At 49.6% G+C, this 25,312-nt stretch overlaps 2 protein-coding genes across 7 annotated transcripts in view; one reads left to right on the top strand and one right to left on the bottom strand.

Annotated features, from left to right (window-relative positions):
• Positions 1–10,508, bottom strand: part of SGSM1 (small G protein signaling modulator 1) — a 121,063-nt gene extending 110,555 nt beyond the window's left edge. For 2 of the 6 annotated variants that reach the window (XM_055254252.2, XM_055254254.2), the window contains exons 1-2: positions 10,290–10,496; positions 10,150–10,193 (exon numbers count right to left, since the gene is read on the bottom strand). In XM_055254252.2, coding sequence (XP_055110227.1) covers positions 10,150–10,193; positions 10,290–10,308 — 63 coding nt within the window. In that variant the 5' untranslated portion in view covers positions 10,309–10,496. Of the gene's footprint in view, positions 1–10,149; positions 10,194–10,289 lie in introns of all 6 variants that reach the window. The other 4 variants (XM_055254256.2, XM_055254253.2, XM_055254251.2 and 1 more) reach the window with 4 other exon arrangements.
• Positions 10,509–20,189: 9,681 nt separating this feature from the next.
• PIWIL3 (piwi like RNA-mediated gene silencing 3) overlaps positions 20,190–25,312 on the top strand; it is a 59,105-nt gene continuing 53,982 nt past the window's right edge. The window contains exon 1 of the mRNA XM_055254257.2: positions 20,190–20,252. Coding sequence (XP_055110232.2) covers positions 20,212–20,252 — 41 coding nt within the window. The 5' untranslated portion in view covers positions 20,190–20,211. The remainder of the gene's footprint in view (positions 20,253–25,312) is intronic.

Here is a 25,312-nt window from a genome sequence, read left to right as displayed (position 1 = left end):
GATCACAAGGTCAGTTCAAGATCAGCCTGGCCAATACGGTGAAACCCCGTCAATACAAAAATTAGCCAGGCATGGTGGTGCATGCCTGTAGTCCCAGCTACTCAGGAGGCTGAGGCAGAAGAATCGCTTGAACCCAGGAGGCAGAGGTTGCAGTGAGCTAAGATCGTGCCACTGCACTCCAGCCTAGCCAACAGAGCGAGACTCCGTCTCAAGAAAAAAAAAAAAAAAGAAAGAAAGAAAAAAAAGAAATCAATTTTTTATCTTCACTTTCTCTTTTCATTTTGTTTTTATATGTTTATTATCATTCTAGCTAGTTTTATCAGGGTTTACCCGACTTGAAAAGGATGGAGGATGGAGCTGGCTAACAAACCCTGCTCTGCTGTTTCTCAGCTCTGTAGTCCTGGTTCAGTTTCTTAGCCTCTCTGAGCATGAATTTCCTTGTCAGTAAAGAGCAGTTGCTACTTGTACCTACTGTGTAGGAAGGTTGTTCTGTGGATTAAATGAGAGACAGCAAAGCACTTACAGCAATATTTGGTAAATGGTAGCTGCTACAATTCTAATTTACCAAGTAAGCATAATTTACCAAATAATAATAATTAAAAAGGAATTCATTCAATGCCCCAAGTATCACTGAAACTGGCCCAACTATCCCATAGAACTAATGTTTATGGTTTCTTTTGAATACACATAGAAACTGACCCTCCCAGTTTTAAAACTCCAGAAAGTTACATTTGTCTTATCTGAGTTCCTTTCTCAGGAAACCCAATACCAGGCCTCCCCCAAGGAACTGAAACTTACCAGATCATTGCATCTGGACAAAGAGATGCAACACCCCTCACCCAGCATGACTGCCTAAGCCACCACCTGCTTCCTGTTGACCAACTCCTTTTCCTTACCCCTCTCTAATTCCAGTTTGTTTGTTTTTTGAGACAGAGTCTCGCTCTTTCGCCCTCCAGTGGCGCCATCTCGTCTCACTGCAATTTCTGCCTCCCAGGTTCATGCCATTCTCCTGCCTCAGCCTCCTGAGTAGCTGGGACTACAGACGCCCGCCACCACGCCTGGCTAATTTTTTTGTATTTTTTTAGTAGAGACGGGTTTTCACCATGTTATCCAGGTTGGTCTTGATCTCGTGAACTCGTGATCGGCCCGCCTCGGCCTCCCAAATTGCTGGAATCACAGGTGTGAGCCACTGCGCCCAGCCCCTCTAATTCCAGTTTTCTTCCATGCACTTAAATTTTCTCCCTGCTATATAAACCTCTGAGTTTAGTTGGTCAGGAAGATAGATGTGAGCCTGATCTCTCATCTCCTCGGCTGCAGGACTCAGACTTCTTCCCGGGCAATACTTATCTCAGTGATTGGCCTTCTGTGTGGCCAGCAGCAGGACCTATGCCAACACCCTGGCATTTTGGTAACATCACCAAGTCTCTTGAACTCTCAGGGCCTCAGCTATCCATTTTCTCAATGAGGCCTTACTACAAAAGGAACTGTTACTGTGCTTTGTAAATACCCACAATCTGAGTTCCTGCAAAATTGTGCAAAGAAAAAACGCAGAAATCTATTCATCCCATCTTCTATATCACTAAGTGAAGGAAAAATACACTGCCCCACATCTCAGTTTAGCATTCTTAGCCCCCTTGTCCAGGGGTGCACAGCAACCAAGTGCAGGGCCAGGGAAGTCACCAGGAACTCTGAGCTCCTTAGGCTGAGGGACTGTCTCCAGGAGCTGATGGGCAGCCAGCCTCAGAGGGAAGACCCAGCTGCCCTCCCCATGATGGCGATGCAGCCAGCCAAGACTCAGCCCACTAGAGGGCTTGTCCTTTTGGACCTCAAGAAATATCTCTTCTGACTCATTCCACAGCACTGCCCTGGGGGCTGTAGCACCTCCAGGTCAGGGCTTACCTAGAGACAGCAAGATCCTGCGCTGAGGGCATCTTTAAGTTCAGATGTGACCAGAAAGGGCAGCAAAGTGTCCTTTTGGGACTGAGTCCATCTTACTCCCAAAAGGGTGAGCCATGCAGTGTGCCTGACCCCTCCATAAATACTGCCAACTGCCAGTGATAGCATAGTGGTAATTGAGGCCCCTGCTGTTGTGGCCTTCTCCCTGACCCCACACTCTTGGTGGAGCTTGGAACCCTGTGTGGATTGCTGGTTTTAGCTCAAGAGTGATACAGAGGAGGATTGTGCAGCCAGACCCCTTGCTGTACCAATGACAATCTCTGTGACCTTAGGGTGAACTCCTTGCCATCTCTGTGCCTCGATTTCCTTATCCATAAAAGAGGGGATTTTATCTACTTCGTGGGGGATCAATAATTAAATGAGGTCATCGATATAAAATGCTAGTATATGCTAGTTTTGTTTTTTTTTTTAATCTTTATCCCATTAGAATGACGTGACTTAAGCCCTGGTTTTCCTTGAGTGAACTGAAGGCACTCCAAAAGTCTCATCAGCTACTTAGTTTTAATTAGTCTTAAATAAATACTTGGCAAATTCAGAGTGGAAAAAACAAAGACTTGGCTCTCAGAGAGTGACACTGGCCAAATTAGATGAGTTGAGATTCTTGGAATCCTGGAGCTGTCCAACCTCGTCCACTTAGAAAGCAGGAAAATGAGACCTTGAGAAGGGACCTGTTAGGAGCCACATACATTGTTGGGGTCAGAACTGGAATAAGGACACAGGTCTCCTCACCTCCCATCCTGGGCTCTGCAGACAGCAACGCGGGCCCTTAGGGGTGACCAAAATGCCCTTTCCTACCGGCCGGCCAGCAACAAATGCTACCACCAGCTCCTGGAGCACCTCATGAGGTGGCTGGGGGAGACCCGGCCACATGGTACAAGAGACACAGCCAAGCAAGCCAGGGGCCCTTCTGCCAGCCTCACCACATCGAACCAGCGTGCCTAAGCTGCCACAGATGCTCATCACTAGCAAAAGCTCCCAGAAGCCAGGTTGCCAGAGACCTGAAAAAGCATCAAAACACATCAGGTGGATATGGCTGCATTATTCACGAGGAGCGTTCCTGCCCTCTTAAGCCAGCAAACACGACACACGCAAGCTGATTTGAGTCAATCCTGCCAGCATCAGAGAGCCCCAAAATAGCCCACCTGGCATTCCCTCATTCATTCAAGCACATGCATTTTTGGAGTCTCTCCTTGGCACAGTGGGGCGAGTAGTGGGTGGGGGGCTGTGATTCCAGCCCAAGAATGGAAAAGCTTAGCAAAGGCAGACGTTTCCTGTCTTATCTGATGATCTGGTGTCTTTGCTTCCTCTCAACTTGTCCCCAAAACTTGCCTGTTCCTCCCCCGCTCAGAATACTCCCGTGGCTCCTATCTCACCCAGAGTCAAAGCCAAAGCATTCGATGCCTTCGATGGACAAGGTCTTGAGCAATCAGCCTCCCGCTCTGTCAAACCTCATCTCTACTCGTTTACTTCACTCCAGCCTCACTGGCCTCCCAGCTGGTCTGTTCCCAACTCACAGCCTCTGCATATGCTGTTCCCTCTGCCAGGCACACACTTCCTGCAGATGTTAACACTGCTCCCTTCCTTCCTTCAGGTCTCTGCTTAAACACCACCCCATCAGTGAGGCCATCCCTGACCACCTCCTCTGGCAAGCCTTTCCCATCTCTTCCTGCCGTTATTTTCCTTGGAGCCCTTGTTACCTTAAATATATATTTATCGTTTTGTCTATATGCCCTCCTGCCACTATACTGTACACTGAATGAAGGCATATGAGCAAAGACTGTGCTTTACTCACTTCTCAGTTTGCAGCTTGTAGAACAGGGCCTGGCACATAGTAGATGCTTGATAAATATTTGTGGGAGGAAGGAAGGAAGAATGGACGTGGGGGAGAAAGAAAACAGAGGGAGGGAGAAAGTTTTCTTCTAAGAGCTGGTAGAAACTGTCTATCCTGGTCTCTGCTATTGGCTGAAACTTCCTGAAGTACAGCCCTAAGCAAAACCCTCCCTTGCTCATAAATCTTCTATAGCTCCCCATTATCCACCATGGGAAGTTCAAATGGCACAGCCTGGCACATACAGCCCTGCACAAGCTGGAACTAATGGACCTTTCCTGCCCCATTTCCTTCCCCTGCACATGCCTGAAGCCAAGCTGTGTTTCCAGGGACTTTTCTGAAGCTCATAGCTCCTCACCACTGCCCACTATAAGCCAAGGTCATGAGGCCATCCCCCTAGATCTTGGCAATATGAGGTTTGAATCCTGACTTCTCCACGGACTGACTGTGGGACCTTAAAGCGAGCTGCATAACATCTCTGTGCCTCCAGTTCCTCATCTATCATGGAAAGAGATGATGGTTCTCTCCCTTAGGGCTTTTATGAGTGAAGGGGATAATGCTCAGAAAGTTCATGGCACAGTGCCCAGCACAGAGGAAGCTGGAAGCCCCCAGCAAACTGGTAGGAAATTAGGAATGCCTAATTTTTTTTTTTTGAGACTGAGTCTCACTTTGTCACCCAGGCTGGAGTGCAGTGACGCCATCTCAGCTCCCTGCCACCTCCACCATCCGGGTTCAAGCGATTCTCCTGCCTCAGCCTCCCGAGTAAGCTGGGATTACAGGCGCATGCTACCACACCCGGCTAATTTTTGTATTTTTAGTAGAGATGAGGTTTCACCATGTTGGCCAGGCTGGTCTTAAACTCCTGACCTCAAGTGATACACTCAGCTTGGCCTCCCAAAGTGCTGTTACAGGCGTGGGCCACCGCGCCTAATCATAATTTTTTTTCTTTTTTTTTTTTTTTTTTTTTGAGACAGGGTCTCGCTCTGTTGCCTTGGCTGAAGTGCAGTGATGCGATCACAGCTCACTGCAGCCTCAACTTCCTGGGCTCAAGGGATCCTCCTGCCTCAGCCTCTCAAATAGCTGCGACTACAGGCATGCACCACAATGCCCTGCTATTTTTATTTTGTTTTCGGTAGAGATGGGGGTCTTGCTATTTTGCCCAGGCTGGTCCCAAACTCCAGGCCCGAAGTGATCGTTCCACCTTGGCCTCCCAAAGTGCTGGGATTACAGGCATGAGCCACCGTGCCCAGCCAGGAATTACTGATGTTATTACATAGTCCAATCTCTCTTCTATGGCCTAAGTCCATTTTACAGGTGAGAAACTGAGGCATTCTGGGGAAGTTTTCCCTAAATGACATGGCTAGGGAGCCAAGACTTCGTTCACTGTCCCTGCCCACCCCCACCGCAGCTTTGGACTCCAAATATGCATTCAAGACAATCTAAAAGCAGTAAGAATGAGTTGTTCAAGAACAGACATTCGTATCAGATCAGCCTAGAGAAGTGAAGGGCGCGGTGGGTGCAAGATGGGTAGGGTGAGCGGGGAGCAGATTTTCCTGCCTTAACAGCGTTGTCATTCTGGGCCGGCCACTTCTTTGTGCTCCTAGTGGTGGGGGGCTGAGGGGGTGTCTTGTGTATTGCAGGAATGTGAGCAGCATCCCTGGCCTCTTCCCACTAGATGCTGGTAGCACCCCTAACTGTGACAACCAAAAATGTTTCCAGACATTGCCAAATGTCCCCTGGAGTAGCGTTGCCAGATTTAGCAACACATACTCATACTAAAAACTTACTCACTGTTTATCTGAAAGTCAAATTTAACTGGGCGACCTGGATGTTATCTGGCAACCCAACCTAGGGATGGGAGACAAAGCTGCTCCCCTTCATTAAGAACCACTGGGTCACAGTAAAACTGCAGGGTCCCCATGGTAACATCAATTGCATCTCTCGTTTTTCTCCAACCTTCTTTGCAAGTCCTGCCTTCCTCTCCCATCTCATCGCCCCTAACCCAGAGGCTGGGAGGCTCAGTTCTCCAAACAGGCTCGGTTCGGCAGCTGTGATGATGGCTCCACAATTACAGCCCTTCCACCAGCTCCGGTCTGCAGAGCTAAATGTAGCTTCCCCTCCAGGACCTGCCTCATCTCCCTGTCTCCTTCCTGGGGTCTCATCTGCCTGCCACCAGCCCTTGCATTCTCCCCTCCAATTAAGACGCTTTCTAGGCCCAGCCCAGAGGCAGGAAAACAAGGCAGTTAGTCACTTTGCTTCCATTATCAACTAGCATCACATGGCTGGCTTCTTTAATGGCAGTTGTTATGGCAACGGGAAGCCAGTCCCTGCTCGCTCTGGGAACCAAAACAAAATTAAGGGTTGGCAGGGAGGGTAAAGGAAGCCAGGAAGGAGCCAAGATAGAGCTGGTCAGATTTAACTGGAGGAAATCACGCTGAGGCCACCTTGTTTGCAGCTGAGGCCACCTTGTTTGCAGCTTTCTCTTGGTGGCACCGAGGACAGAGGAAAAAAAAAAGGATGCTTGCCCTGGAGGAGCTCAGGCTAACGTGGTGGGTGTTCTCGCAGGGTTTATCTTGCCAGCTGAATCATTTTCATCCCCATTATGAATAAACGGAAACCCACACACTGATAAAGGTAAAGACAGATCTTGTCTAAGATTGTGCAGTGAACAGGCCAGCAATTTCAGCTCCATCACCTTCTTTCCCTGTTCTCGATGTCCTCCCCACTCCTTTCCCTTGCTTTTGGGATAAGACCACATGTTCTGCCCTCTCTGCATCTGCACCTTTCTCCTTTGCCTCTGGTCCGGTCACTTCGGTTCCTTCAAATTCACAGCGTTCCCTCCAGCCACAAAGCTTCTGCATGTACAAAACCTTCTGCCAGGAATGGTTTTTCTTAGTGTCTCTCAACCCCCTTATCTTTACCTTAAAGTCCTACTCATCTTGCACCTGCCTTCTGAAACGTCACATCGTGGGCCCCTGCACATGGTCAGTTGTCCCTGTTTTGGCTTCTTGCAGCCCTGGGTGCCTCTCCTTCACACCTCTGTGCACAGCCTGTAATTCTCCTTGTAATTGTGATAAAGTATCTGTTGGGAGTGTGGTTGCTCCACTGCAAGGTCAGCCCCAGGAGGACAGGGACAGGGCCTGTCTACAAGGGGCCTGTCCCTGCTATGTCCACAGAACCTAGCGCAGGGTCTGACACACAGCCCTCAGTAAATAAACACATCTGGGGTTGGAATCCAGCCCTAGTTGAGCCCAAAGTTCCTTCTTGACCCGCCTCATGGGTGCGGGGTCCAACTGGCTCTCCAGGCCAGCACTGGACAGTTTGCAGCTCCCAGCCTCTGTTGGCCCCTTGGTGGCTGCAGTGGCTCTGACAAACCTTGCAGAGCTGCCCAGCCTATCTAGAGATGTCGATTGTTAAGGCACTCCTTCTAGAAAGAAGGCTGGGAAAACAGATGTACACACAGAAGACAGATATACACACAGACACATGTATATCTGTGTACACACAATGCAGTCTCTGGGTGAGGCGGTGACAGGCAGAGATGTGGCTCCTCTGAACCCAGAGAGTGGGGAGGAGGGAGATCTGATTTGACTCTCAGATTTCTAGGCAAAGAGCTTTCCCTTCTATTCCACTAGAGACTGGCTCTCTGACACTGAGAGAGATGCTCCCCAAAGAGGTAAGCAAAGGAAGGAAAGGACAGGGGAGACATGCTTTGGGGGGCACCGAGTTGTTGCCATGTTCTTAGGGTACCTATGTTGAATAGGAACTCAAAAGACAGAAGACCGGAACCTGTTCCCCCGCACTGGTTCTGTGCCCTTGAATTGTCACTTATTGTCTCTGGGCCACAGTGTTCTCATCTGTACAGTAGAAACTGTACTAGCCACACATTCTGTCCGAGGTGTGGCACCGTGTAGATTTGGATGAGCATGTCTGTGGCATGGGAGGGTCAGAGTGTGGCTCTGACATCAAAAAGACCTGGGGGCTAAGTCCCAACTCTGTCCCATCTTGGCTGGGTGCTCTTGGGCAAGTTATTACCCCTCTCTGAGCCCAAGACCCAAACTAGACTGACACGGATCGGACCTTAAAGGACACTAGTACCAATGCATCCTTCTGCTGGTGGAGAAACTGACTCCTAGAGAGAAGGGGCCTGCGCAGGAAACTGAGGAAGAGGGTAGCTGAGCTGGGACCTGGGCCTCAGCCAGAGCCTTCCCCAGATGTCTTACTGGTGTTCTCTTCTGCCTGCAGCCCCCTCCCCAATTCAACCAACCATTGCCTTAAAAACAAAGCTACCCCAGGCAAAAACATCTCGGGGGCACATATTACATGTAGGTCTGGTTAAACCATGAACAAAAAGACAGCAGGTGCTTTGTAAAGTACATGCCCCTCCCCTGAAAGTGACAAGAACGTTGTTGGTCTGTGAGTTCTGTTGAAAAGAGGTTCCAGGCCGGGAGCGGTGGCTCACGCCTGTAATTCCAGCACTTTGGGCGGCCAAGGCGGGCGATCACGAGGTCAGGAGATCGAGACCATCCTGGCTAACATAGTGAAACCCCGTCTCTACTAAAAATACAAAAAAAAAAAAAAAAAATTAGCCAGATGTGGTGGCGCCTGTAGTCTCAGCTACTCGGGAGGCTGAGGCAGGAGAATGGCGTGAACCCGGGAGGCGGAGTTTTTAGTGAGTGGAGATTGCGCCACTGCACTCCATCCTGGGCGACAGAGCGAGACTCTGTCTCGGGAAAAAAAAAAAAAAAAAAGAGGTTCCAGACAGACCTCCCTTGGAATACCCACAGGAATCTATACAAGGGCTGAGCTGAAAAGCTCTGGGCCTTTCTGAGGGATCCAATGTATTTTGCATGTCTCATTCGAAAATGCTAGAATGTGCAAGCAGCCCTGGAGCTCATTCTTTAAACAAAATAGGACATGCCACACACAGAGACACACACACACACACACACATAGACACATACTCATGCTCCCCGAGGAGGGAGGGGCAGCAACAGGTCCAAGCCTCGAGGCTGCCCTTGGTGGCTGTCTGCCACTGTGCAGGGAAGGAGGGGTCATCAGTGATGCTGGATGCTGCCACCTCAGCCGACACCCCCAACACATACACACACACGCACGCGTGCACACACACACACACACACTGAAAGCCAGGCCCAGAAACCAGGCCAGCCCACAAGGTCTGCTGCCATGCAAGGCCTTGGGCTAAGCGCTGATAAGGTTCAAAAGTGATGAAGACACAGCAGCAATGGGGTCTAAGGCTTAAGAATGGGGAGGGCAACACACAGACACACGCACACAGACGGAGTCACAACCCGTTATTCACGCAGACTCATGCATCACATGCCACACACCTACTCAAGATACACACAGTCACACCATCACTCATTCACGGACTCATGCACCACACAATACACACACATAGACCCACCCTTACAAAAACAGATACACACACAGACACACATAGATATGTGTACACACAATGCAAAGAGATACACTTAGGTATCTCCAGAAAGATGCACAGACATTCTCATATGCACATACTCACAGCCACAGGTCCTCACCCACGCAGGCATACACACCAGAGCACACAGTCCAGGCACCGAAATGCTACCCCAGGCCCAAGGACTATAAATTCTGTCTGTGGGGTTCTGGGAGGTCATTGGCCATGAGCCCTAAAGACTAGACTGCCCCCCCCCACCCCCCCGCTGACCCCAGGGAGAGTGGAGGGGCAGAGGAATGGCAGAACCTCTCTGATTCTCACCTTCTGAGTGTGCAGGGTGGGAGTGGGGCCGGGGGGGTGAAGGGACCCCTACTGCCAGGGGAGCAGCTCACTGACCTCGGACTCTCAGGGAGGGAGTCCCCTGGCTCTTGGAGGTGGCTCCAAGGACTGAGAATTTGGGGGCTGGGAAGGGAGGCTTTATTTTCCTTCTCCCTTTTCCTGAAGCGTGCCCCACCTTCGGCAGCCCCATTCAGAGCCCCTCCCCCAGCACACCCTGTGGGGGGTCCCCCCAGCAGCTTGTCTCTCTTGGAAGGTCCCCTTCCTGAGCCGCACCCACCTGCTCCTCCACAAAAGGAGGTCCTATTGGGATACATCCAGGTGTGCCCCACACCTGAAGGGCCCTCACGCTGCATCCAACCCCCGCACAAAGCCTCAAATGGGCCAAAGCCTCCCCATACCTATGCCCACCCCCAAACTCCCTCGCTGCGCCTCCTGCCCTGCGGGAGGTCGATGCCCACCCAGGTGAGCCCTACACCTGGTCTGGCCGCCCCCCGCCGCCAGAGGCCACCCTTCCACGAAGACTCTTCTCCCGTTTGGCTGCTGCTGCCGGGGGAGTCCTGCCCAGCGCCCCCACCCCGGCACCCACCTCCTTCTTGACGGTGCGTAGCAGCCTCTGTCGGGTCTCCGCCTCTGTGGGACAAGAAGCGAGAGCCGCGGGTCAGCCGAGGGAGTGTGCGGGGGCCGGGCGCTGCCCTCCCGCCGCCCTCGTGTCCCGCGGCCTCTTACCTGCGGGGGCCGAGGCCATGGCTCCGAGCGCTGCGTCCCGAGTCCCAGGAGGCGGTGGCGGTGGCGGCGGTGGTGGCGGCGGTAGCTACTCCGGCCTGCCTCGGCGCTGCTGCTGCTGCTGCAGCCGCGGAGGGGCGGGGCCGAGCGCTGAGTGACGGCCGGAGGGCGCCAGACGTCAGGACCCGAGGCGGCCGCCCCACCCCTCCGGAAAGACACGGCGCGGCGGGGCAGCCGGGTCGCCTGCGCCAGGAGCCTTCGCGCCAAGCACGCACACTCCCTCCCGCGCACCCAGCGCCCGAGCCTCTCAGGCTCCCCCACCTTCCACGCCAGCGCCCGCGTCCCTCCCTCTTCCCTAGGGCGGGGAAGGAAAGCGTTCTTCCTGAACCTTCCTCTGTGGGCCAGGCTCCAGGAAGTCACAGGAAATGGTGGGGCTACTACCGATATTCTCCAAGCCTCAGTTTTTTCATCTTTAAAATGGGTATAATGTGGTATGAAATGGGCATCATGGGTCCCAGAACGATCTGAGCCTTAAGTGCGATATTGGATGTGAAGCCCTTAATACAGACCCAGGGGGAAAGGCCAGCGAGCATAAATGCTTGCCACTGTTACTGTTATTATTATTAATTATTATTATTGAGAATCTTCCAACTGGGCGCGGTGGCTCACGCCTGTAATCCCAACACTTTGGGATGCCGAGGCGGGCAGATTACTTGAGGTCAGGAGTTCGAGACCAGCCTGGCCAACATAGTGAAACCCTGTCTCTACAAAAATACAAAAATTAGCCGGACGTGATGGCAAGGTGCCTGTAATCCCAGCTACCGGGGAGGCTAAGGCAGGAGAATCGCTTGAACCCGGGAAGCGGAGGTTACAGTGATCCAACATGGCGCCATTGCACTCCAGCCTGAGCGACAGAGTGAGACTCTGTCTCAAAAAATAAAAAAATACAAATACAAAAATTAGCCAGGCATGGTGGCGTGCCCCTGTAATCCCAGCTACTCAGGAGGCTGAGGCATGAGAATTGCTTGAACCCTGGAGGCAGAGGTGGCAGTGAGCCAAGATTGCACCACCACACTCTAGCCTGGGCAACAAGAGTGAAACTCCATCTCAAAAAAAAAAAAAAAAAAAGAGTCTTCTAAGATACACTGGACACTGGTTATCCATCCAGGAGAGGCCGGGACTTAAGTGGCTCCCTCCCCGACATGGAGGTCACTGGAGGAGTGGGGTTTTCCCAGGAGTCTGGCCCCAACAGGAGGCACTTGTCAGCCAGCATCTCTGGGGCTGAGCAAGCAGTGGGCTCTGTGGGAAAAGCCTTGTTCCATCAAGAGCCCCTGGTCACCCCAAGTTCCTAACTGTATCCACCCAGAATGCAACTCAGGTCAATATTTATTGAGCATCTGCTCTGTGCCAAGTGACTGTGCTATAGATTTCTAAGTGAGCAAAACAGACAAAGAGCTCTGCCCTCATGGAGTTTAGGAGACGGACAACAAAATACATAAGAAAAGGACAGGCCATGCTGGAAAGTTCTGGAGAAAAATTAAGTAGGCAAAGGGAACAGGGAGGGCCCAGACCCCTGGGGATCGTATTCTGAAGCAGGGTGGTTGAGGGAGGCCCCACTGAGCAGGTGACATTTAAGCAAAGAGGAAAAGGAGTAGGCCATGGGGATTTCTGGAGGAAGAGCAGTTGAGTCAAGGGAACAGCAAATGCAAAGGCCCTGAGGAGGGAGTGTGTCCAGTTAAACAGTGACAAATAGCACAGATGCCTGTGGGGCTGGAGTGCTGTGAACAATGGGGACAGTGGTGGGATGTTGGCCAGAGAGGTGCAGGGCCAAGATCCGGAATGACTTTGATGGTGACGTTAAGGATTTGCAATGCCTTTTAGGGTCCCCCAGTATTCAGGCCTTCCTTCAGAAGGACTAGAGGGCAGCTTAGAGTGCCTCTCCCTGCAGCAGTGGATCCAGACCCCCGTTTTTTCCATTGGTCAGTGTCAGGAGTCTCCGGCCGTAAGCCACAGAAGCTGACTTTGGCTTCCTCAGGCAAAAGGAAATAAACTGGAAAGAAAATGTGTGATCCCAGAGCCCGTGGGAGCCTGGAGAACTGGGAAACGGGATGAAATCAAGGTGGCTCTAGAAGGCCAGAAAGGGGAATCTTGGGAATATTTGCCTGGCAAGGACAGTGTGGTTAGGGCACTGCTGCTCTGGTAAAGAGAATGCCATTCATTTAAGGTTTTCATCCTATGGAGGGAGCGCCTGATTGTCCTGACCTGGGACACAAGCCTGCCCCTTGGCTTGGGGAGAGGTGTCTCAATCACAAACCCCTGCTCCACAATCTCCAGCAAGTCCCCCAGGAGAATGGGAAATGGTTGCTTGGCAGCAAAGATAATCATATATTGCACACCTACTACTATGTGCCAGGCACTGCGCTAAGGGCTTTGGGTTTTGCTCACATGATCTTATTGACCCTCCTTCCACCTATGATCTTTATGTCATTGACAAAGCCAAGCCCGGAGGGGGTTTCATCCCTGTTCGTTTAACAAGTGAGTGGCAGCCAGGATTCTGACCTGAGGGCCAAAGTGACTGATCCATTAGTTCCTCTCCTTGGCTTCACCCCTAAGTTAACTGGGTACTTTAGGAAGGTGGTAGGGTGCAGGCCGGGCGCGGTGGCTCATGCTTGTAATCCCAGCACTTTGGGAGGCCGAGGTGGGTGGATCATGAGGTCAGGAGATCGAGACCATCCTGGCTAACACGGTGAAACCCCGTCTCTACTAAAAATACAAGAAATTAGCCGGGCGTGCTGGCGGGCGCCTGTAGTCCCAGCTACTCGGAGAGGCTGAGGCAGGAGAATGGCGTGAACCCAGGAGGCGGAGCTTGCAGTGAGCCGAGATCGCGCCACTGCACTCCAGCCTGGGTAACAGAGCAAGACTCCGTCTCAAAAAAAAAAAAAAAAGGAAGGTTGGTAGGGTGCCTAAGCCTCACTCTAGGGAATCATTTTTCAAAACCCACATTTTTCCTTTTCCTGCCAAGCACAAAGCCTGGGAAATTGACCTGTGCTGGTCCTTGAAAACCTGGAGCTTTTCCTCCAAGATAAAGGACTCCATGGTGTTTGGTGCAATCGCAACTGGCAGGAGGGCATGTTTGACCTTCATGCAACTCAGGTCAACGGATATTTATTGAACACCTACTGTGTGCCAGGTGACTGTGCTAGATACTTCTTTTTTTTTTTTTTTTTTTTTGAGACGGAGTCTTGCTCTGTCCCCCGGGGCTGGAGTGCAGTGGCGGGATCTCGGCTCACTGCAAGCTCCGCCTCCCGGGTTCACGCCATTCTCCTGCCTCAGCCTCTCCGAGTAGCTGGGACTACAGGCGCCCGCCAACACGCCCGGCTAATTTCTTGTATTTTTAGTAGAGACGGGGTTTCACCGTGTTAGCCAGGATGGTCTCGATCTCCTGACCTCGTGATCCGCCCGCCTCGGCCTCCCAAAGTGCTGGGATTACAGGCTTGAGCCACCGCGCCCGGCCTGTGCTAGATACTTCTAAGTGAACAAGACAGGCAAAAAGCTCTGCCCTCGTGGAGCTTAGGAGGCAGACAATAAAATAAGCAAATAATAAATAGAGTATGTTGGAAAGTTCTGGAGGAAAATAAAGTAGGTAGGGGAGACAGGGAGGGCCCAGACAAGTGGGGATTTTATTATGAAACAGAGTGGTTGAGGGAGGACCCACTGAGCAGGTGACATTGGAGCCCTAAATTCCATGGGACCAGGGATTGCTCCCTGCTGCAGTTGGAACACTCACCACTAGGGGCACCATCACCTAAGATCAGCTTGGGAAGAATTGCACTCTCCCTATGGCCAGAATAGGAAAACTTACCTGGGTCCCAAAGCCTCCCCGTGTCTGAGAATCCCATTACCTGGCCCATGACACCTCACACCCTTAGCGCTGACCAGTGGTGCAGCAGCTAGAACCAGTTAAGAGAAGCCTCTTTCTCCGGCAATGTTTCTTCAGCGCCCTCAACTGGGAAAGCTCAGCTCTGTGATCAGCGTAAATGAGAAATGCTGAGAAAGTCCAGACTAGGCCGGAGGCGGAGGCTCACGCTTGTAATCCCAGCACTTTGGGAGGCCGAGGCGGGCGGATCGCCTAAGGTCAGGAGTTCGAGACCAGCCTGGCCAACATGGTGAAACCACATCTCTACTAAAAATACAAAAATTAGCTGGGCGTGGTGGCAGGCGCCTGTAATCCCAGCTACTTGGGAAGCTGAGGGAGGAGAATCGCTTGAACCTGGGAGGCAGAGGTTGCAGTGAGCTGAGATCGTGCCATTGCACTCCAGCCTGGGTGACAAGAGCAAGACTTCGTCTCAAAAAAAAAAAAAAAAAAAAAAAGTCCAGGCTATTGTGGAGGAGCAAACATTTAAGAATGAATTTGGAGCTGAGAAGCAACAAATACCTTGATAGCTGGCACAATGCATAACGTCACAGTTCATAAAAAAATGATCATGATAACAGCTACAATGTGTTGAGAACTTAACGTGTCTGACATTGTGCTGTGAACTTCACACATTATCTCATTAAATTCACTCTCAACCCATGAAGTAGTTTCCTCCCATTATTTGCATTTTGTGTTTTGTTTGTTTGTTTTTTGAGACAGAGTCTCGCTCTGTTGCCCAGGCTGGAGTGCAGTGGCACGATCTCGGCTCACTGCAACCTCTGCCTCCTGGATTCAAGCAATTCTCCACCTCAGCTTCCCCAGTAGCTGGGATTACAGGGGCCCGCCCCCACCACACCTGATTAATTTTTGTATTTTTAGTAGAGACAGGGTTTCACCATGTTGGCCAGGCTGGTCTCGAACTCCTGACCTCTGGTGATCTGTCTACCTCGGCTTCCCAAAGTGCTGGGATCACAGGCATGAACCACTGCGCCCGGCCCATTTTCTGCATTTTATAGTGGAGGCTTAGAGAAGTTAAACAGCTTAACCGGCCAGGCACAGTGGCTCATGCCTGTAATCCCAGCACTTTGGGAGGCTGAGGTAAGCGGATCACGAAGTCAGGAGTTCAAGACCAGTCCGACCAACATAGTGAAACCCTGTCTCTACTAAAAATACAAAAAAAATTTAGCCAGGCCTGGTGGTGTGTGCCTGTAATCCCAGCTACTCAGGAGGCTGAGGCAGGAGAATTGCGTGAACCCGGGAGGCAGAGGTTGCAGTGAGCTCAGCTTGAGCCACTGCACTCCAGTCTGGGCGAAAGAACGAGACTCCGTCTCAAAAAAAAAAAAAAAAAAAAAGAAAAAACAAAACAGATTAACCAAGACACGCAGCTGGAAAGTAAGAGAGGCTAGATTCAGGCCGAGGCACTCTTGACTCTCTTACTATACAGAGAAATCTTGAATAATGTTGTGTTGCATGCCCTATGCAACAGATACTCCTTGTTGCTGCGATGGTGAATTTTATCTGTCAACTTGCTTGGACCAGGGGGTGCTCAGACATTTGCTCAAAAGTTATTCTGGGAGTGATTGTGAGGGTGTTTGTAGATAAGATTAATGTTTGAATCCATCGACTGAGTAAAGCAGATTGCCGTCTCTGATGTGGGTAAGCCTCATTCAATCAGTTGAAGATCTGAATGGAACAAAAAGGCAGAACAAGAGGAAACTCCTCCTGCCTGACTGTTTGAGCTGGGACATCTTTTCCCACCTTCTGACTCGAATTGAAACCTCAGCTCTTCCTGGGCCTCGGGCCTTCGGACTCAGACTAAAACTGCACCATCAGCCCTCCTGGGCCTCCAGTTTGCTGATTGCAAATCCTGGGACTTCTCAGCTTGCATAATTTTATAAGCCAAGTTCTTATAATAAATCTTAAATCTCCTTATATATGTATATATGCATACATATACAAGTGTGCATATATGTACATGTGTGTATATATGTACACATATGTACATCTTGTTGGTTCTGTTTCTCTGGAGAACACTGACTAATACAGTTGTCACCTCAATATTCATTTCCCTCACCCTCTTTTTAATGAAACTGAATTTGCCCAGGTATCCACCTCTACACATTGGCCACTGCCTTGGAAGACCTCATTCCTCTTCCCATCTAGGTAGGTCCTGATTGGACTAAGTCAATCATGGTGCTCCTGCAATTCGCAATTGCAAAAATATGGAACCAGCCCAAACGTCCATCAATGAGTGGATAAAGAAAATATAATATATATACCACAGAATACTACTCAGCCATAAAAAGGAATGAAATAATGCCATTGCAGCAACCTGGATGGAGTTGGAGACCGTTATTCTAAGAGAAGTAATTCAGGAATGGGAAAGTAAACTTTTTTTTTTTTTTGAGATGAAGTCGCATTCTGTCACCCAGGCTGGAGTGCAGTGGCACGATCTCGGCTCACCACAACCTCCACCTCCCGGGTTCAAGTGATTCTCCTGTCTCAGCCTCCGGAGTACCTATAATTTTTTTTGTATTTTTAGTAGAGACGGGGTTTCACCATATTGGCCAGGCTGGTCTCGAACTTTTGACCTCAGGTGATCCACTTGCCTTGGCCTCCCAAAATACTGGGATTACAGACGTGAGCCACCACGCCCAGTCTTTTTTTCTTTTTCTTTCTTTTTTTTTTTTTTTGAGACGGAGTCTCGCTCTGTCGCCCAGGCTGGAGTGCAGTGGCACAATCTCGGCTCACTGCAAGCTCCACCTCCCGGGTTCACGCCATTCTCCTGCCTCAGCCTCTCCGAGTAGCTGGGACTACAGGCACCCGCCATCACGCCCGGCTAATTTTTTTTTGTATTTTTAGTAGAGACGGGGTTTCACTGTGGTCTCGATCTCCTGACCTCGTGATCCGCCCGCCTCGGCCTCCCAAAGTGCTGGGATTACAAGCGTGAGCCACCGCGCCCAGCCAACGCCCGACTAATTTTTTATATTTTTAGTAGAGACGGGGTTTCACCGTGGTCTCGATCTCCTGACCTCGTGATCCGCCTGCCTCAGCCTCCCAAAGTGCTGGGATTACAAGCGTGAGCCACCGCGCCTGGCCGTCTTTTATTCTTTCTTTCTTTTTTTTTTTTTTTTTTTTTTGAGATGTAGTCTCACTCTGTCACCAGGCTGGAGTGCAGTGGCACAATCTCGGCTCACTGCAACCACCGCCTCCCGGGTTCAAGTGATTCCCCTGTGTCAGCCTCCCTAGTAGCTGGAACTGCAGGTGCACACCACCACGCCCAGCTAATTTTTGTATTTCTAGTAGAGATGGAGTTTCACCATTTTGGCCAGGATGGTCTTGATCTCTTGACCTCATGATCTGCCCGCCTCAGCCTCCTAAAGTGCTGGGATTACAGGTGTGAGCCACCGCACCCGGTCGGGAAACTAAGCATTCTATGTTCTCACTTGTAAGTGGGAGCTAAGCTATAAGGACACAAAAGTACAAAAAATTAGCTGTGCATGGTGGTATGCGCCTGTAGTCCCAGCTACTTGGGAGGTTGAGGCAGGAGAATCGCTTGAACCCGGGAGGCAGAGGTTGCAGTGAGCCAAGATTGCATCACTGCACTCGGGCCTCGGCGACAGAGCGCGATTTCATCACACACACACACACACACACACACACACACACACACACACACACACTCAAGAAAGAAAAAAGAAAGAAAAATATTGACCTACATTTTCACTGAAAAATGAACATTTGGCCGGGTGCGGTGGCTCACGCCTGTAATTCCAGCACTTTAGGAGGCCGAGGTGGGCAGATCATGAGGTCAGGAAATCAAGACCATCCTGGCTAACACGGTGAAACCCCGTCTCTTCTAAAAATACAAAAAAATTAGCCAGGCCTGGTGGCGGGCGCCTGTAGTCTCAGCTACTCAGGAGGCTGAGGCAGGAGAATGGCATGAACCTGGTAGGTGCACAGAGCAAGACTCCATCTCAAAAAAAAAAAAAAAAAAAAAAAAGAAGAACATTTATGTCAGCCAGTCGGCCGGGAGCGGTGGCTCACACCTGTAATCCCAACACTTTCGGAGAATGAGGCGGGTGGATCACCTGAGGTCAGGAATTTGAGACCAGCCTGGCCAACATGGTGAAACCTCGTCTCTACTAAAAATACAAAAATTAGCCAGGAGTGATGGCAGGCACCTGTATCCCAGCTACTCAGGAGGCTGAGGCACGAGAATCACTTGAACCTAGGAGGCGGAGGTTACAGTAAGCTGAGATCATGCCACTGAATTCCAGCCTGGGCAGCAGAGTGAGGCTTTGTCTAAAAAAAAAAAGAACATTTGTGTCAATATAGATCTAAAGCATTCATTTTCATATCTGAAAAAGGATGTCATAAGTATGGATGCTTCATAATTTATAGTCTTCTATTATTGAGCATTTTGATTGATTCCACTTTTGCTATTGTGAACACCTTTGTAATTGAAGAGAACCCTTAATTACTTCCACAGGATATAATTTCAAAGGTCGAAACTGTTTGAAACTGTAACGGGTAGAGTAAATGGTGATGCAGTGAAGTATGTTATTGGTTCGTTTGGGGCTTAGACATCACTGCAAATGTGAATAGAGATGCCTCGTTTTGAAATTGCACACCACTATTCATTAACATCTATGGACATGGCTGGGAGAGAATGGAGGGGTGTGGATGGTGAGGGCCTGAAGGAGGGCAGGTGTACCCACCTCCCTGTATTGGCTGTGCCCTCAGGCTGTTTATCCTTCTGATTTCCAAATATATTAAAACATTTTCATAGGCCCTTGAAATTATTGTCAGCCCCAGGCATACTGTGTCTAATGAATAAGTCACCCCACGAATTGATTTGCTGGCTGATTGAGAGCATCACCGACCCAGGCTCTTTGTATTTTACTCCATCATTCTTGGTTTGTGGCTTGATGCCTCATGGCCTCAAAATGGCTGCCGCAAGTTGAGATCTCATACCCAATATTGGTGCAGAAAGAAAAGGATGGTATTAGCTGCATCTGTTTCTTTCTTTCTTTTTTTTTTTTTTTTTTTGAGACAGAGTCTTGCTCTGTCGCCCAGGCTGGAGTGCAGTGGCACCACCTCGGCTCACTGCAAGCTCCGCCTCCCAGGTTCACGCCATTCTCTTGCCTCAGCCTCCCCAGTAGCTGGGACTACAGGCGCCCACCACCATGCCCGGCTGATTTTTTTGTATTTTTAGTAGAGACGGGGTTTTGCCGTGTTAGCCAGGATGGTTTCGATCTTCTGACCTTGTGATCCACCCACCTCAGCCTCCCAAAGTGCTGGGATTACAGGCGTGAGCCACTCCGCCCAGCCAGCCTTGATCACTTTTTTTGCAAGGGATGCTGGATAATTGAGCATCTGCTAAAGAAACCAGATGACCCTGATTAGATTTAACCAATCATGGTTGAGCAGGTGGGGTGGGCCACCACTACGTAAAACACAGAAATGGAAGTTTAGAGGCCAGGCACGGTGGCTCACGCTTGTAATCCCAGCACTTTGGGAGGCCGAGGCGGGCGGATCACGAGGTCAGGAGATCGAGACCATGGTGAAACCCTGTCTCTACTAAAAATACAAAAAAAAAAGTGAGCCGGGCGTGGTGGCGGGCGCCTGTAGTCCCAGCTACTCGGAGAGGCTGAGGCAGGAGAACGGCGTGAACTCGGGAGGCGGAGCTTGCAGTGAGCCGAGATTGCGCCACTGCACTCCAGCCTGGGTGACAGAGCGAGACTCCGTCTCAAAAAAAAAAAAAAAAAAAGAAATGGAAGTTTAGGGAGTATTCCAGGCCCAGAACTTCATCCATTAGCATTGGCTCTCATGGGGCTCTTGCTGGTGATGTATGAGCATCAGACATCGCCTGGGTCCCTGATGGGAGCCAGCACAGAAAAAAGTCAACATTGCAGATGGTGAGTGGTGAGTGACACCACAGTAAGTTTATGAATTTCTTTTACAGGGCCTCCTAGGTATGGAGCAAGGAGCATTTTACAGGATGGGATGGTGATGCTGTGTGAGCACGTGAAGGAAAGAACTCATTGGTAGGTGAATGATATGAATGTGATTTCGCAGATTGCCAAAACCTGGTAATATCCAGTCATGGTGAGTAGAATCTGTGGGCCCTGAGAGTGTGGGAACCCTGGAGCCAAGGAATGAAGGTGGGAGGCTCCAGGGGAATTTTTAGAGAAAGACTGGTGGTTCCTTTTGATGAGCAGCCCTGGTGAGCAGCGGGTTGATGAGTGAAGTGATTTCATTGTAACAAATTTCCAAGTCTAAAATCGAGGATGTAAAAGAACCCTGCTTTCTCCCCATAAATAGACAATCTCAACTTTTCTCTGCTTGATTTTCACTTAAGGCTGGATTTTTTTTTTCTATGATGAGTTTCATTCATTCATTCATTCATTCATTCGTTTTTTCAGTGTTTTGTTTGAGAGCCCACAATGTGACAAGCATGGTATGGATAAGTCACATGATATTACTTCCTGCATGGAGCTCACATTTGAGCTAGGGGGAAGAGAGAGGCAATAGTAAAGTGATCACATCAGCAAAATACCAGATTGTGGTCAATGTGATCAATAAAGCATGTGAGCTGGGTGGTGTCATAGTCAGTGTCCACGGGGTGAGGATGTTGAGAAGGTAACGTTAGGCCTGAGATGTGACAGATGGGAAGAAGCCAGTCAGGCTTGTGGAACTATTTGGGGAGGTCAGCGCATGACTCAGTTATGAATGGAGAGGGCCGCAGCGAGGCTGAGAGTTGGAGGAAGATCATTTTAGGTGCATGCAAGGGAAAACAGGTACAAAGTCCCCAAGGTGGGGATGAGCTTGCCTAGACAAAGAAGAGAAAAGGTGCAGTCATACATATATATATACATATATATGTATATATATGTATTCATATATATGTATATATGTATTCATATATATTCATATGTATAGTTAAATATATAGTTATATATATATTTATATAGTTATATATATTTATATAGTTATATATATTTATATAGTTTTATATATATGTTTATATAGTTATATATATATATATTTTTGAGATGGAGTCTCATTCTGTCGCCAGGCTAGAGTGCAGTGTCACGATCTTGGCTCACTGCAACCTCCGTCTCCAGGGTTCAAGCGATTCTTCTGCCTCAGCCCCCCGAGTAGCTGGGATTACAGGCGTGCACCACCACGCCTGGTTAATTTTTGTATTTTTAGTAGAGACGGGGCTTCACCATGTTGGCCAGGCTGGTCTCGAACTCCTGACCTCAGGTGATCCGCCCGCCTCAGCCTCCCAAAGTGCTGGGATTACAGGTGTGAACCACAGCGCCCGGCAAGTATGCAGTTATGACCGGAGTGCAGTGAGCACTTAAGGCCCCTTCAGCCCTTAACTCTGTAAAGGTAACCAGAAGAGTCTTGATTTCCTTCCTACACTCTTAGCCCAAATCTATCCATCAGCAACCCTTTTTAATTTATTATAGCAATATTCATATAAAATTCACCATTTTAAGCATTTTAAAGTGGACAAATCAGTGACATTCAGTACATTCAAGTATTGTGCAACTATCACCACTACATAGTTCCACAATACTTTCGTTACCCCAGAAGGAAACCTCATAACCATTAAATAGTCACTCTCGTTGCCCCTGACTGCCATTAATCTGCTTTCTGTCTCTATGAGTTTACCTAGTCTGGACTTTCCATATAAGGGGAACCATACAATACAACCTTTTGGATCTGGCTTCTTTCACTTAGCATAATGTCTTTGAAGTTCATACATGTTGTACCATTTATCAGTACTTCACTCCTTTTTTTTTTTTTCTGAGATGGAGTCTTGCACTGTTGCACAGACTGGAGTGCAATGGCACGATCTCGGCTCACTGCAAGCTCTGCCACCTGGGTTCACGCCATTCTCCTGCCTCAGCCTCCCCAGTAGCTGGGACTACAGGCACCTGCCACCATGCCCGGCTAATTTTTTGTATTTTTTATTTATTTATTTTTTTTGAGACGGAGTCTCGCTCTGTCACCCAGGCTGGAGTGCAGTGGCACAATCTCGGCTCACTTCAAGCTCCGCCTCCCGGGTTCACGCCATTCTCCTGCCCAGCCTCTCCTAGTAGCTGGGACTACAGGCGCCTGCCACCACGCCCGGCTAATTTTTTGTATTTTTAGTAGAGACGGGGTTTCACCGTGGTCTCGATCTCCTGACCTCGTGATCTGCCCGCCTCGGCCTCCCAAAGTGCTGGGATTACAATACAAGCGTGAGCCACCACGCCCGGCAATTTTTTGTATTTTTAATAGAGATGGGGTTTCACCGTGTTAGTCAGGATGGTCTTGATCTCCTGACCTCGTGATCCGCCTGCCTCGGCCTCCCAAAGTGCTGGGATTACAGGCGTGAGCCACCGCGCCCGGCAGTACTTCACTCCTTTTTATGGCTAAATAATATTCCCTTGTATGGCTAGACCACATTTTCTTTTTTTTTTTTTTTGAGACAGTCTTGCTCTGTCGCCCAGGCTGGAGTGCAGTGGCGCAATCTCGGCTCACTGCAAGCTCCACCTCCTGGGTTCACGCCATTCTCCTGCCTCAGCCTCTCCGAGTAGCTGGGACTACAGGCGCTCGCCACCATGCCCGGCTAATTTTTTGTATTTTTAGTAGAGACGGGGTTTCACCGTGGTCTCGATCTCCTGACCTCGTGATCCGCCCGCCTCGGCCTCCCAAAGTGCTGGGATTACAAGTGTGAGCCACCACGCCCAGCCCACATTTTCTTTTCTTTTCTTTTCTTTTTTTTTTTTTTGAGATGGAGTCTCACTCTGTCACCCAGGCTGGAGTGCAGTAGTGCAATCTCAGCTCACTGAAAGCTCCATCTCTCGGGTTCACTCCATTCTCCTGCCTCAGCCTCCCAAGTAGCTGGGACTACAGGTGCCCGACACCACGCCCAGCTAATTTTTTGTATTTTTAGTAGAGACGGGGTTTCACCATGTTAGCCAGGATGATCTCAATCTCCTGACCTCGTGATCTGCCCGACTCAGCCTCCTAGAGTGCTGGGATTACAGGCGTGAGCCACCGCACCCGGCCTAGACCACATTTTCTTTATCCATTCCTCAGCTCATGGACATTTGGAGACAGTTTCCACCTTTTGGCTGATGTGAATGGTGCAGCCATGAATATTTGTGTACTGGGTTTTGTGTCTACAAATATTTTCATTTTCATTCTCATGGGTATATACCTAGAAGTGGAATTGCTGGGTAATATCGTAAATTTATTTATTTATTTATTTATTTATTGAGACGGAGTCTCGCTCTCGCCCAGGCTGCAGTGTGGTGGCGTGATCTCGGCTCACTGCAACTTTCACTTCCTGGCTTCAAGTGATTCTCATGCCTCAGCCTCCCAAGTAGCTGAGATTTCAGGCGTCCGCCACCACACCCAGCTGATTTTTGTATTTTTAGTAGAGATAGGGTTTCACCATGTTGACCAGACTGGTCTCGAACTTCTGACCTCAGGTGATCCACCCACCTTGGCCTCCCAAAGTGCTGGGATTGCAGGTGTGGGCCACTGCACCTGGCCTGTAATTTTTTTTTTTTTTTTTTTTTTGAGACAGAGGCTTGCTCTGTCGCCCAGACTGGAGTGCAGTGGCATGATCTCAGCTCACTGCAAGCTCCACTTCCCCGGTTCACGCCATTCTCCTGCCTCAGCCTCCCAAGTAGCTGGGACTACAGGCGCCAGCCACCACACCCGGCTAATTTCGTGAATTTTTTAGTAGAGATGGGGTTTCACCGTGTTAGCCAGGATGGTCTCGATCTCCTGACCTCATGATCCACCCACCCACCTCGGCCTCCCAAAGTGCTGGGATTACAGGCGTGAGCCAGCGTGCCCGGCCCTGGCCTGTAATTTTATGTTTAACGTTTTAGGAACCTTCAAACTCCCATAGTGACTACACCATTTTGTACTCCTAGCAGCAATGTATGGGGATTTCAATTTTTGCATATCTTTGCCAAAACTTTTAAAATTTATTATTATTATAGTCATCCTAGTGGGTGTGAAGTGATACCTCGTTGTCATTTTGGTTTGCATTTCCCTATGAGTAACGTGTTGAACATCTTTTCACATGCTGAGAGCCATTTGTGTATCTTCTTTGGAGAAACATCTATGTAAGTCCTTTGCCCATTTTTAATTGGGTTGTTTGTCTTTTTGTCATTGAGCTGTACAAATTCCTTATGTGTTCTGGATACTAGACCCTTATTACATATGTAATTCATAAATATTATTTTCTTTCGTTATTATTATTATTTTTTGAGATGAAGTCTCGCTCTGTCACTCAGGCTGGAGTGCAGTGGCGCAATCTCGGCTCACTGCAAGCTCCGCCTCCCGGGTTCACACCGTTCTCCTGCCTCAGCCTCCCAAGTAGCTGGGAATATAGGCACCCGCCACCTTGCCCGGCTAATTTTTTTGTATTTTTAGTAGAGACAGGGTTTCACCATGTGAGCCAGCATGGTCTCCATCTCCTGACCTCGTGATCCACCCGCCTCAGCCTCCCAAAGTGCTGGGATTACAGGCGTGAGCCACCGTGCCTGGCCTGTGCTGTGGATTCCTTAAGAGTTTTTATATTTAAGGTTGTATTTCAGGCCGGGTGCTGTGGCTCATGCCTGTAATCCCAGCACTTTGGGAGGCTGAGGCGGGTGGATCACCTGAGGTCAGGAGTTCAAGACCAGCCTCGCCAACACGGTCTCTACTAAAAATACAAAAATTAGCGAGGCATGGTGGTGAGTGCCTGTAATCCCAGCTGCTCTGGAGGCTGAGGCTAGAGAATTGCTTGAACCCAGGAGGCAGAGGTTGCAGTGAGCTGAGATTGCACCACTGCACTCCAGCTTGGGCAACAGAGCGAGACTCCATCTCAAAACAAAACAAAACAACAACAACAAAAATAAGGTTGTATTTCTATATGTGTGAATGTACATAGTTTTACTTCTTTCTTTCCAACTTGGATGCCTTTTGCTTCTTTTTAATATAAGGCCGGGCACGGTGGCTCACGATTGTAATCCCAGCACTTTGGGAGGCCAAGGTGGGCGGATCATGAGGTCAGGAGATCGAGACCACGGTGAAACCCCATCTCTAC

Source organism: Symphalangus syndactylus, chromosome 18, assembly GCF_028878055.3.
Source record: "Symphalangus syndactylus isolate Jambi chromosome 18, NHGRI_mSymSyn1-v2.1_pri, whole genome shotgun sequence".
In the NCBI taxonomy this organism is placed as follows: Eukaryota; Metazoa; Chordata; class Mammalia; order Primates; family Hylobatidae; genus Symphalangus; species Symphalangus syndactylus.
This window is presented reverse-complemented; position numbering and strand designations above follow the sequence as displayed.